A 12098-nucleotide genomic window follows, 5' to 3' on the forward strand; every position below is an offset into this window, starting at 1 on the left:
CCATCACTGGACCTTGAGCTGTTCGGAACCGGGCCCCGGAAGTGGCAGGTGAGTGTCTGCACATTCATCCCCACTTGTGCAAACAGTGTGCAAATGTGCTCCATTTGTGCGCTTACCCACTACTCACATGGAACATCCCCTCTCCCCCCCCCACCAGCGCACAAAGCCGACAAGTTTGGGAAACTCTGATCTAGTGTGGCTCAGCCTGTAAATCAGGGGTTCTCAACCTTTTTAATGCTGCGACCCCCCCCCAACCGGTCGTATGTCGAGGACTACTCAACCGGTCGTAAGTCGAGGACTACTCAACTGGTGCAGCACCGTTTGCAGAGTGGGACTTTTGGCGGGCTCAGCAGGGCAGAGACAGCCTGGACAATTCCTATTGGCTTTGGAAAGCCAATAGAATTAGACTCTGTTCAAGAGAGTCTATTCTATTGGCTTTCAAAGCCAATAGAATAAAAGGGAGTAGCACAGCTAAGAGAAAGGGGGGAAAAATGGCGCACTGCGTTGTTTGGTGACCCCCGTGAAATGGTCATTCGACCCCAAATGGGGTCCCGACCCACAGGTGGAGAACCACTGCTGTAAATTGAAGAAGCAAAATGGAACTGCCTGATCTCCCGTTTGCCCAGACAGGAGGGCCACCCGGTTCCTGCCTAGGTTTTGAACCCCTCCTCACAGGGAGTCCTCCATGTACGACGGACAGCTGGCACCAGAACTTCTCTTGCTAAGCCACGTGGTTGTTAAGTGAACAGCACCCAATTTTAGGACCTTTTTGCTGTAGTCATTAATCAAACAATCGTTAAGTGAATCCAGTTTTCCCCGCTGATTTTGTCAGAAGCCACCTGGGAAGGTGACAGCTGGCAGTCACGTGACTCCGGAACGCTGCAACCGTCAACAATGCCTGCCAGTTGCCAAGTGCCCGGATTTTGATCCGCACGTGACCACAGGAAGGCTGCGACAGTCGTAAATACGAGGTCCAGTCATAAATTACTTTTTTCAGCACCGTTGTAACGTATAATGGTTGTAAGTCAAGGACTACCTGTATGGTTTCTGGATGTGGAGGTTGTGTCACGTAAAGATCACACAACGGTCTCACCTCCAATCATCGGCCAAGGATTCACAGCCTTTGCTCCAACCCTTTGCCACAATGCTAAGACACACTGGCATCACAATGAATGGACACACAAACTGCTATCCCAGCACCCACAATTCACAACAGTTGTCTTGGATTGTACACCATTAATATCCAGTGGGTGTTGAGAGGGGAGAATGGGGAGCCCCTTCCCCAGACCAATACTGTTTCAGAGGACACACTGGCAGATGCCCAGTGAAGCTAAGAGCCAAGTTGCTCTACCCTGAATCTGAAGGGCCCCCACTGCCCCCACCCCACCCCCAGCCTGGGAAGAACAACAAACACCTCCAACTACTCCAGCCTCCCCAGCCTTTGAAATGTGCAGAGACAAGCCAAGGTATCTATTAAACTTACATTTCCATAAACAAAGCCTAGCTGGCAGTTATCTCCCTTACAAATAAAGAGTGTTCTCAAAAAAGCATTTTTGGTGGAGGAAGAAACTCTTTTGCACTTGGGGGGGGGGAGAATCACCCAGCCCTGCAGCCCTTGCAGACTTTCACCCCACGGCAGAAGCAAAGCAGATGGAGAACATGTCTGAATGCAAAATAACAAGCAGACCAGGAAAGCAACATCTTCATTTCTGCTCTCGATACACACCAATTCCCTACAGGCTCAGTTCCTGTGTTTGGCTGGGCGTTCTAGCGTGTGTGAACCAATGTTTGGCTCATAAGGACAATTCGGTTGGTCCAGTCAAAGGTCAATCACCAGAGCAAGAAAGAGAAATGTTTCCCGCCTAAATCTTTACAAGGCCAATGCAGCATACAATGGGGCAACCTTGCGGTCTTTTCCAACCCCGGGAAGACCAAAACAGGTTCAAATCCCCCCAGGTACTGCGCCAGCAAAGCAACACTTGAGACGTGTCCTCCGGGGCCCTTTTTGCAAGTTTAGCAAATGTTGGTAATAACCCGTGGAAGGAATGGAGTTCTGTACAATAGAAAGCCAAGGAAAACCGCTCCATTTTCTGAGAGAAATGACCTGGAAAATCCAAGGGGGAGACAGAAGATCCAAGGAGACTTGCCTACTGTAAATCCTCCCTGGCCAAAAATGGCGCAACGTTTCTCTCTCTCTCTTAAGCCTTTCTTTGGGCTGGTCTCCAAGATGAAACATGCCTAGACAATTGGTAGGCAGGCTCCCGCTGCCCAGGTGCCCATTGCAACTCACACATTATGTCACCAGGATGTGCAGAGGGATCTCTTGTAGCACAGCCACACTTATCGGGCAGGTCTTGAGATGATGCCAGCGTGCCTCTTCAACCCAGCTTCTCCCGGCGCTACATAATGGCCCCAAGTGAGCATTTTGTGTTGCTGGCTTTCCTGGGCCCTGAAGCAGCCCCCGGACACCCACCCTGACGCCCCCTCCTCTTCCAATTGGCAGGTAAAATAAATAAACGAGGAAGGATCCAACAAGGCTTCTCTAGTGAGGGGAAGGTCTGAGATGCCCTTAAAAGTGGCGAAGGACGCCCAGTCCGCTTCTCCCGACACTTAAGCCTAAGAGGGTGTTTTTTCCTGACACTCTTGGGAAATTATGCCCCATAAGAAATATGCCCTGGTGCAGCAGGTAGCAGAGAAGTGCCATATAGAGCTTCTGCATCAGGAAGAAACAGAGCGAGAATGAAGGAGTGTTTTTTTTTAAGCACCAAACAAAGAGAAATAAGTCCTTCTGGGGCCAGGTTTTTGCCCGTGCCACCTCTTGCTTCCACCCAGCCCGCCAGACGCATCGGGGACTGCCATGGCAGCCCACTCCCATTGCCTTCTATCTTGCTGGAGACCCCTTCTGTTCTCCTCGGGTCTGTTCAGCCCCTCCCCCCACCTGCTCCGCCTTGCAAGGAGGCCCCCAGCCCTGTTTTCAAAGGCCGGGGAGAGAGCAGCAGAGAAGAAAAGGGATCAGCAAAGATTTTCATCTGAGGGGTCCATGAGATTAGGCCAGCTGCAGAGGCCCACATCAAGACCACCGAAATACATCCCCTTTGCCATGATAGCCCCATAGCAAAGCCCCGAGGAGGGGAATGCCCCCTCCCCTGCTGGAAAAAAACGCCCCAAAGGCCGTGGCAAAGACAACCTAGAGCTTGCTTGCTGATGCCAACCACACCGGGCCCAGCCCGAGAAGTTGTAAAGAAACTAAATCGAGAAGCTGAATTTAATCAAAGAAAGGGCCAAAGTTTTAGGATAATGTTTTTGTTGCGCTCAAGTTTACTCAACACCAGAATCACAAGGTCCTGGATTCCTACAGGTCAGGCAGTGAAGCTCTCTTACCTGCCGCTCAAGCAAACATTATTTGCTTTCGTTGTTTCTCTACTTTAGACAAGGAATTGGATTTGACCAGAAATGGGAGAGGAGGGAGCTGTTAACTGGGCATCAGCCCCCGTCAAAAGAGGGGGAGAACTTCCAGGAGCATTGTTTTCGCTGGAGAGAAAACATTTTAAAAACATTGTTCCCTTTTTCTAGCCCAAGCCTTGAACCTAGAGAGCAAAGTGTCTAAAAGTATCCACAAGAAATTCCTGCTCACTCCATGCAGAGGAAGGCAACAAGCACCTACGCAGTATTACACCGAGGATGAGTTCACACATCACACAACTAAGCCATACTTAACGTCTGATTAACTTGAGGCTTGCTCAACAATTGTAGCTCAGACAAATCTGGATTAACGGTATCACGATCCCAGTTATACACAAGTCCGGGTTACACAGAAGAATACCGAACATATTAGTCCACAAATTAATCGACTAATTACGGCCACTTTGGAGATGTGGGCTGAAATCCCTACTCAGCCATCTTAGTACTAATAGTATTTTTATTTACCATGGACATATTACTAAGCATAGTACCAGGAATAAAACTACAGTTGATACAATAAAATACTGAAAACCATTTATAACTTCATAATCTCACACCAAAAGCTTCTAAAATAAAGATCCGTGAGATGTAACCACTAAACCTCCAGGTCTTCTTAGACTCGGGCTAGACTGAGACATTTTAGGGTTCTGAGGTGGCAAAACACAAGTTATAATTCCAAATAAAATTTGGCACGAGTGGATTTGGACTTGATTTTTCAGGCCCCTTGGACCTTAAAACCACCAGAAGGGCTGAAGTGGGCCCTGTTATTAATATCCAGGATATGGATCCTGCTCCTTTCCCCCCCCCCCCAACCTGCACTGCTGTTTAGGCAGATTAAGCTTAGCTGCCTTTCTCACCTCCTGTAAGCAAGGATTCTGCTTGCTAAACCTGCAAATAAGCTTGACGGGAGAACGGAGAGAGGGAGAACACCAACAAGCTCTTAAAGGGGTAGGGAAAGCTGGCAAATCTCTCCTGACCCAAAGAGGCGCAAAAGACTGCCAGCTGGCAGCCAGTGCACCCCATGGCGAACCTGGAGGGGATGATGGGTGGGATATCCCCATATTGCTGGCATGGGGTGTCTAGGGAAGGCTGGCACAGGCAAACTGCACCTTTCCCGGTGAGAGCAAAATGGGGATATAAAATTCTGAATGAGAAGCTTTATTGGGATGACGAGAGTCTAACCAGTCAGCCAAGCCCCCAGAATATCTGGTGGCCCCCCAAGACTGGAAACAGATACTGAACACTCCATCGTCACCATATCCAGGATGCTCGGAGAAGATCTGTCTCAGCACAATCCACTCTCCGGGGGGGGGGGGGAAGCCCCTCAGGGTCCTTTCTCTCCTTTTTGGATTACGTGGGGGAAAGGACGCCTTGGAGGTACCCCAGCTTGGGCACCCAAGAGGAAGATCTACAAGTCACACTTTGTGGCCGAGACGGCCTGCCAAAGGAACAGTATCCCCAAACGGAGCCCAGACCAAATCCCACCCATGTCCCCAGACGTTTCTACCCATCCTCAAATGAACGGCCTCAGAGCCTCTAAGCCTCCTCCTAGAGCAGTGTTTCCCAAACTTGACAATTTTAAGGCATGAGGACTTCAACTCCCAGAATTCCACAGCCAGCAATGCTGGCTGTGGAATTCTGGGAGTTGAAGTCCTCATGCCTTAAAATTGTCAAGTTTGGGAAACACTGTCCTAGAGGGTCTGGGCTTGGCCCCATAACCACACACGTCCCCATCCTTTGGCATCAGTCCAGTCACCTGCGGGGTGCCCGTCTTGACTACACCCCTCCCTTGAGGGGGCATCCCGAAAGCAGGGAGACTACAACTCCCAGGATTCCTAGTTAGGATGGGAAACACACGACGCCAAGTCTCCCGAAGATTCTGCCAACCGGCCAGACTCGGCTCAAAAGACACTCCCGTTCAACTCGGGCAACCCAGAGAAAGTTTTGCCTCTTGCAGCCAGCCGCCGCCATCCGTACCTTCCTTGCGGGCTGCGGAGCCTCAACTGCACCAAGCGGCCCAGCCAAGAGAGAAGCAACTCACCGTTTTGGAGTCCAGCTCGTGCCTGGATTGGGCCAGCACCTTGTCCACCCCGGCCTGGTCCATGAAGGTGACAAACCCGAAGCCCCTGCAAGGGATGAAGGGCCGGAAGAATGGAGGGAGGGAGGGAGGGAGGGAAGGGGGCAGCCGGAGAAAGGGAGAAACTCGGTTAGGGGGGAGGGGGAGGGCAGCAGGCACCTCCCTCCCTCCCTCTCTCCCCCGGGAGTGAGGGCCGGGGGAGGCGGCACAGGGCCCCGGGGAGCCTCACCTGGATCGCTTGGTCAGCGGGTCCCTCATCACCAGGCACTCCTTCACCTCGCCGAACTGGCTGAAGTACTCCCGCAAGCCTTCTGCAAGCACAACGCAAGGCCACCCGTGGGGCTCCGAGGCGGGAGGAGGCGGCGACGGGCGGGCCGGCCGGCCGTCCCAAGGCGATGCCGCTGCGCAGCCCGCCGACCCGGGGCAGCAGCGAGGCCCGGGGGTTGAACCCTCCCGGGGCCACGGGAGCCCCTCCGGAGCGGCGCTCCCACCGGCTCGCCCGCGCCAACCCCGCCTGTCCGGGCCCGGCCCATCAGCCGGCGTTGGGGAGGGCGCGGGCGGCCCGGCCTCCCCGCACCCGACCACAAAGCCCGGGAAGCCCCGGCGCCGGCGGCGGGCTGGTCCGCGGCCCGCTTCCCTTGCAGGGGCGGCGGCGGCGGCGGGAGGGCAGGAGGGAGGCTTTGGGGGAGGAGCCGCGAAGTTCGGGGCGGCAGGTGCCGCCGGGCGAGACCCGGACCCGGGACCCCCTCCCCGCCCGCGCCGCTCACCTTGCGTCGTCTGCCAGCTCAGTCCCCCGATGAACATCTTGCTAGCGAGGGAAGAAAGAGAGCCGCGTGAGGCGGGCGCCGGGCGCGGGCAGCCCCCACCAGCCGCGGCCGGGGGCCGAGCGACGCCCCGCTCCGGGATCGGGCAGGGCCGGGGGCGACGCGCGGGGAGCCTCGGGAAGCCGAAGCCCAGCTCCGGGACGCCGGCGAGGGGGGGCGCGGCTCCAGAGCGCCGGGGCCGCCGGGCGGGGGGCGCGGGAGGGGGCCGGGGCGCCCCGAGATGCGGCGGGGGCGGGCTGCCAGCCTAGCCGGCCGGCCGGCCGACGAAAAAGCGCTGGCGGCGGCGGCGCGCGGGCGAGCGGAGCGGCGAGGAGCGCGGCGCGGGCATCGGCCATGTTGGCTGCTCCTCCCGGCCGGCCGGCCGGCCGGCCGGCGCTTCTCCAGCCACGAGCTCCCGGGCCTCGCGGGAGGCGGGGACGCCGGCGGCTCCTGGAGCGGAGGGAGGCAGGCGGGCGGGCCGAGTACCAGGGATCGTGAGGCGAGTCCGGGGAGGCGAGGCCGGGCTGGCTGGCTTCGGTCTCCATTCGGGCTACTTCTCCCGGCGAGGACCAGCGCCACACTCGCGGGGCAGCTGAGCGCTGGAAAAGGGGCCGGACGGCCAGGCCATGCTGCCCCCTCCCCCGACCCCTCTCAGCCGGGCGGGGAGGGGAAGGGAGGGACGGGCCCGGCGGGGACAACCTGGCCGGCTCCTCCCACCCCCGGCAGGCGGGTGGCCGGCGTGAGCATAAAAGCCGGCCCGCCGGCGAGCGCGCAGAAGGTGGCTGCGCCCGGGCGAGGCGGGCGGCGTGGCGCGCGAGGCGGCCATGCGCGCGGCGGCTCCCTTTCTGCCCGCCGCGCCAGCCTGCCTGCCGCCGCCCCGCTTCCCTTCCGTCACCCACGCGGGAGAAGCTCCGTCCTTGGGTGCGCCGGGAGACAAAGGCGCCTCGCCTCGCCGCCGGCTCCTGCCTCCCCCTAGAAGCGGGGCCGGGCGGAGCTGGGCCGGCCCAGGTGCCAGTTCGAGCTCTGCCAGCTGCGGGGCCGGGCGCGGCGTGGCCCGCAGGCCGCCTCCCCGCTTTGTTCTCTACCTTCGGGACGAGGCCTCCATGGTCAAGGGCGCCGGGAGGGGGGGCGCCCTGCTCTTCCCGGGCCTGCCCGGGCCTTCATTACTGTGGCTCGCCGGAACGGGGGGGAGGAGCCCGGGCCGCGAAGGGTTAAAGCCCATCCAGCCGGCGACACCCAGCATGTGACTCGGGCAGCGCGGGCTGGAGGGCTCCGGCGGCGGGGACAAGGGCAGCAGCCAGGCCCGGCCGCTGCCCCGCCGCTGCTCCCCGAAGGGCTCCCCTCGGAGCCGGCCCAGGCCCGCCCCCTCCCGAGGCTCGCTCAGCTAGGCCTGCGCCGCGCGGTCCGTGCCCGGCATTTGGCGCCAGGCCAGGCCTGGCACCGGCCTGCCGAACGCCCGGCATGAAGAGCTGCCGGCGAGGGGGGGTTGGTTTCCCGCGACGGGGGAGTCGGGCAACGGCCTCCGATGCGGCCCGGCCCACCTTGAGAGGAAGAAGGCGGCTCCAGCAAGGAGATCCAGAATTGGGGGTTCTGCCCATGAGATGCAGGCCTCTCCAATGATGGAGGTCAGAGAAGCCACACCGGCCACGGCCTTGTGAGGGCAGAGCCCCGAAGGCTGCCCTGGTCACCTCCGGAGCTTTTCATGGGCCGGCAAGGGAGAGGAGGAAGGCTCCACTCCTTTCCCTCACGGGCCAGTTTGGAAGGAGGAAGGGCGAGGCTGCCAGAGACTTTTGCCTTCTGGGCCGGACTACAAGAGCCCCAACCGGAGAGGGTGGCCTGTTGAACAGCCTTGGGAAGAGCAATCAGCTGCCGCTTCCTACAAATCTACTCTCCCCTAAATTAGTTCCAGAGCCCCCGACCCTTGGACTGTCTCCCTCCAGGGCCACAGCAGCAAGCTTGAGTTGGTTCAAGGTCGGTCTGAGGGCACCAAGCGCTTGATAAGCTACCATTGCCGGATTCACACATCGCACTAAGCCCAAACCGGTGACTTCACAGGCCACCCTCACCTGAAGCCAAGCAAACGACTTAAGAGTTGCCTGCTGCGTGAACCCCACCAAAGGGTTGTCCAAAGGGCGCCCCCCCCCCGGTCTTCCGTCGCCAGTCAAGCCCCCTGAAGGCAGCACACTCAGCCTCTGTCCGAGGGGCATCACTTCCGCCCAGGCTTAGATCAAAAGGGCAACATTCTGGGGTTGCAAGGTGGCACCTTGTCTTTGTGGCACCTTCAGAGGGCCTGTGGGCATCCACACAGCCTTAGCCAGACAGACGGGAGCGCTCCTGTTTTCATTCAGACAGCCAGAATTCTTCAAGAGAGGCAACTGATGCAGGACTTCACAACACTTCTACCTGCCCCCTCCAAAGTGTTAATTTCCAGAAAAACATGTTGGAATTGCAAGCTGCAAATGGTCTACAAGCACATCCCCACAATATGTTGCTTAGCCTTGATCCACCTGCCTTGGCCAATACAGGGAAGGTCACAGTCCTGATGGGTTGTGTGTTATAAGCTAGGAAGGGTAACATTTCCATCTCTGGGAACTGCAGCCTGAATCCAGGGGGTCCTAAGTGTGCTTTGCATCGCTTCTCTCACATTTTGACTTGCTGGTCAGTCCCCGCTTTTTGAGCGCTTTTTGAGCGAAAGGCCCTTCTTCGCACCCAGGTGCCTGGTTCAAACTTCGGTCACGCTGTTCTGCAATCTGGTGCAATCTGCAATCCAGATTAGGCAGAAAATCTTTGTTAAAAAGCCTTTGCTGCAAGGAGCGACCTCAGTATAACAACACAAACATTTTCCAGATGGTTGTGCAAAGAAGGTATAGAATAGCTGGTAACATTTCAAAATCTATGCAGAGCCATTTCTGGGCACTGAAAGGCCTGGGGCTCAGCCCTTGGCAACACCAGACAGAACTGGGATAGTCTTGATGCCCAGAAGCTTTGGAGACCTGCCAACAGCACAGCAAGTGGACCTGATGAATTAAAATGTGATTTGGGATACAACATGTGAGCAAGTATCAAAAAACCTATCGAGTGACAAAGGAGAGAGGATTTGAGTCTCCCATCTATAGGGCTATCCCTGTCTAAAGTCTTCAGGTTCTTAGTTCAAACATCTGAGGAATGTTGAGAGAAATTTTGGTGAGGCTGGGGGACTTTCTCTCGACTTTCAGACATTCCTCATCAGGATGAGAACTTCCAAGGAGCCATTCTCTCCCATCTTCTGAAATGCCCACAGAAAAAGCCCTGTGTGCAAAGGATTCTTCGGCTAGTCTCAGAAGACATTCCTCTGTTCACCTCAACCTTCCAGAGGTGTTTCACAATCCAGAGATGGTTGCTGCTAGCTTGTTGCAGCCTTGAGCAAAGGGGGCCTCCGAGTGTGGCTGTCTCCAACTTCTAAAACCCCCAGTTGTATAGGGCTGGATGTTGAAGCCCACAATGGAGAAAATTGCTCTGAAGCAATAAACTCACAATTCTTACCAAGTATGGCAGAACCAGCTTCAAATAGAGGCAATATTTCCGCCTAACGGACGTGAACAGAGAGATTTCACAGATACCCAGGTTTGGCTTAGTAGACTGAATTGGAGCTAAAAGGATCTTTCTACTACCCAGCATTTGTATGGTAGTCCTAGGCCCCCTCTTTCTTGGTATGGATTGGCAGAGGTGACAAACTAAGCACCCACTCCCTTCCCAAAGTCAACATTGATTGTTCCCCTCACACCAAAATAGTTACTCTAACTCAGTGGTTCTCAACCTTTTTAATGCCACGACCCCCAACCGGTCGTAAGTCGAGGACTACTCAACCGGTCGTAAGTCGAGGACTACTCAACTGGTGCAGCACCATTTGCAGAATGGGACTTTTGGCAGGCTCAGCAGGGCAGAGACAGCTTGGACAATTCCTATTGGCTTTTGAAAGCCAATAAAATTACACTCTGTTCAAGAGAGTCTATTCTATTGGCTTTCAAAAGCCAATAGAATAAAAGGGAGTAGCACAGCTAAGGAAAAGGGGGGAAAAAAAGGCAAACTGCATTGTTTGGCGACCCCCGTGAAATGGTCGTTCGACCCCAAATGGGGTCCCGACCCACAGGTTGAGAACCACTGCTCTAACTGTTATCAAGGAGAGAAGCAACCTGGAATTAAGGAGAAACTTCCTAACAGTGAGAACAATTAACCAGTGGAACGGCTTGCCACCAGAAGTTGTGGGTGCTTTCATCACTGGAGGTTTTTAAGAAGAGATTGGACAACCATTTGTTTGAAATTGTATAGGGTCTCCTGTTTGAGCAGGGGGCTGGACTTGTTGTTGTTGTTAATTGCGAAGTCGTGTCCGACCCATCGCGACCCCATGGACAACATTCCTCCAGGTCTTCCTGTCCTCTACCATCTTCTGGAGTCCATTTAAATTCACACCTACTGCTTCAGTGACTCCATCCAGCCATCTCATTCTCTGTCGTCCCCTTCTTCTATTGCCCTCAATCTTTCCCAGCATTAGGCTCTTCTCCAGTGAATCCTTCCTTCTCATTAGGTGGCCAAAGTACTTGAGTTTCAACTTCAGGATCTGGCCTTCCAAAGAGCAGTCGGGGTTGATCTCTTCTAGGACTGACCGGTTTGAACGCCTTGCAGTCCAAGGGACTCGCAGGAGTCTTCTCCAGCACCATAGTTCAAAGGCCTCAATTCTTTTGCGCTCAGCCTTTCTTATGGTCCAACTTTCACAGCCATACATTGCAACTGGGAAAACCATGGCCTGGACTATACGTACTTTTGTTGGCAGGGTGATGTCTCTGCTTTTTAGAATGCTGTCTAGATTTGCCATAGCTTTCCTCCCCAGGAGCAAGCGTCTTTTAATTTCTTGGCTGGACTAGAAGACCTCTAAGGTCCCTTCCAGCTTTATTCTGATGCTGATCCGGTTAAGAGCCATGGTAGCTCAGTAGTTAGAATGCAGCATTGCAGGCTAATTCTGCCGACTGCCAGCAGTTCGATCGTGACCGGCTCAAAGTTGACTCAGCCTTCCATCCTTCCAAGGTCGGTAAAATGAAAACCCAGATTTGGGGGAACAGGCTGGCTCTGTATCCCACGGATGGAGCTTTGCTTGTTTGTGCAGACCGGTTGCTGGCATGCCACAGCTCAGTGCTGGTCCATGGACCAGGGGTTGGGGACCCCTGATCTAAGCCACACAAGGTCCTGTGTGGGTGCAGGAAGAGCTACTCGTTTCCAGAGTGAAGGACAAGCACAAGTCCAGTCCCAACCAGTTCAGGCCCTCTGCTCCACTCTGAGCTCAGCATGGGGAGCTTTTCAGAGCAAGCTCTTGTGAACCTTCCCAAGGTTTTTTCCATGCAGACGTCTTGGCAAGACTCAACAGCTCTGTTCACAATATGTAGATACTCATCATTTAATAACCGCAGTTGGCATTGACAGCTCAGTTGCTAAGCAAAGCGGTCACTAAGTGAAACTGTGACCGGCCTTTTGATTTTACGTCAGCTTCTCTTTGCTTTACAGACTTGCAAAGGTCATAAATGTGAGGAATGGCAACTTTTTCATCTCCATCCTAGCTGCAAATGGTTACTAATTGTTAAATGTGGATTGCCTCTGTGCTGAGCAGAACCGGATCAACAAAAAGCCAATGCGTTTTGCCTTGTTCAAATGAATGATCTTAAGATGGCTAAGTTCACACAATGTACTAAGATAAAGGCCCTGATGGGATTTGCAAGCATCCAAGT

At 55.2% G+C, this 12098-nt stretch overlaps 1 protein-coding gene across 9 annotated transcripts in view; it reads right to left on the reverse strand.

The window, feature by feature from the left end:
• MSI1 (musashi RNA binding protein 1) overlaps positions 1-10165 on the reverse strand; it is a 61305-nt gene extending 51140 nt beyond the window's left edge. The window contains exons 1-4 of one of the 9 annotated variants that reach the window (XM_039321116.1): positions 7428-10165; positions 6307-6347; positions 5769-5850; positions 5504-5588 (exon numbers count right to left, since the gene is read on the reverse strand). In XM_039321116.1, coding sequence (XP_039177050.1) covers positions 5504-5588; positions 5769-5850; positions 6307-6347; positions 7428-7585 — 366 coding nt within the window. In that variant the 5' untranslated portion in view covers positions 7586-10165. Of the gene's footprint in view, positions 1-5503; positions 5589-5768; positions 5851-6306; positions 6348-6828; positions 7353-7427 lie in introns of those variants that run through there. The other 8 variants (XM_039321114.1, XM_039321117.1, XM_039321121.1 and 5 more) reach the window with 8 other exon arrangements.
• Positions 10166-12098: the final 1933 nt, after the last annotated feature.

This window comes from Crotalus tigris, unplaced genomic scaffold (assembly GCF_016545835.1).
Source record: "Crotalus tigris isolate CLP2741 ecotype Arizona unplaced genomic scaffold, ASM1654583v1 scf7180000023720.1715460, whole genome shotgun sequence".
Lineage (NCBI taxonomy): Eukaryota > Metazoa > Chordata > Lepidosauria > Squamata > Viperidae > Crotalus > Crotalus tigris.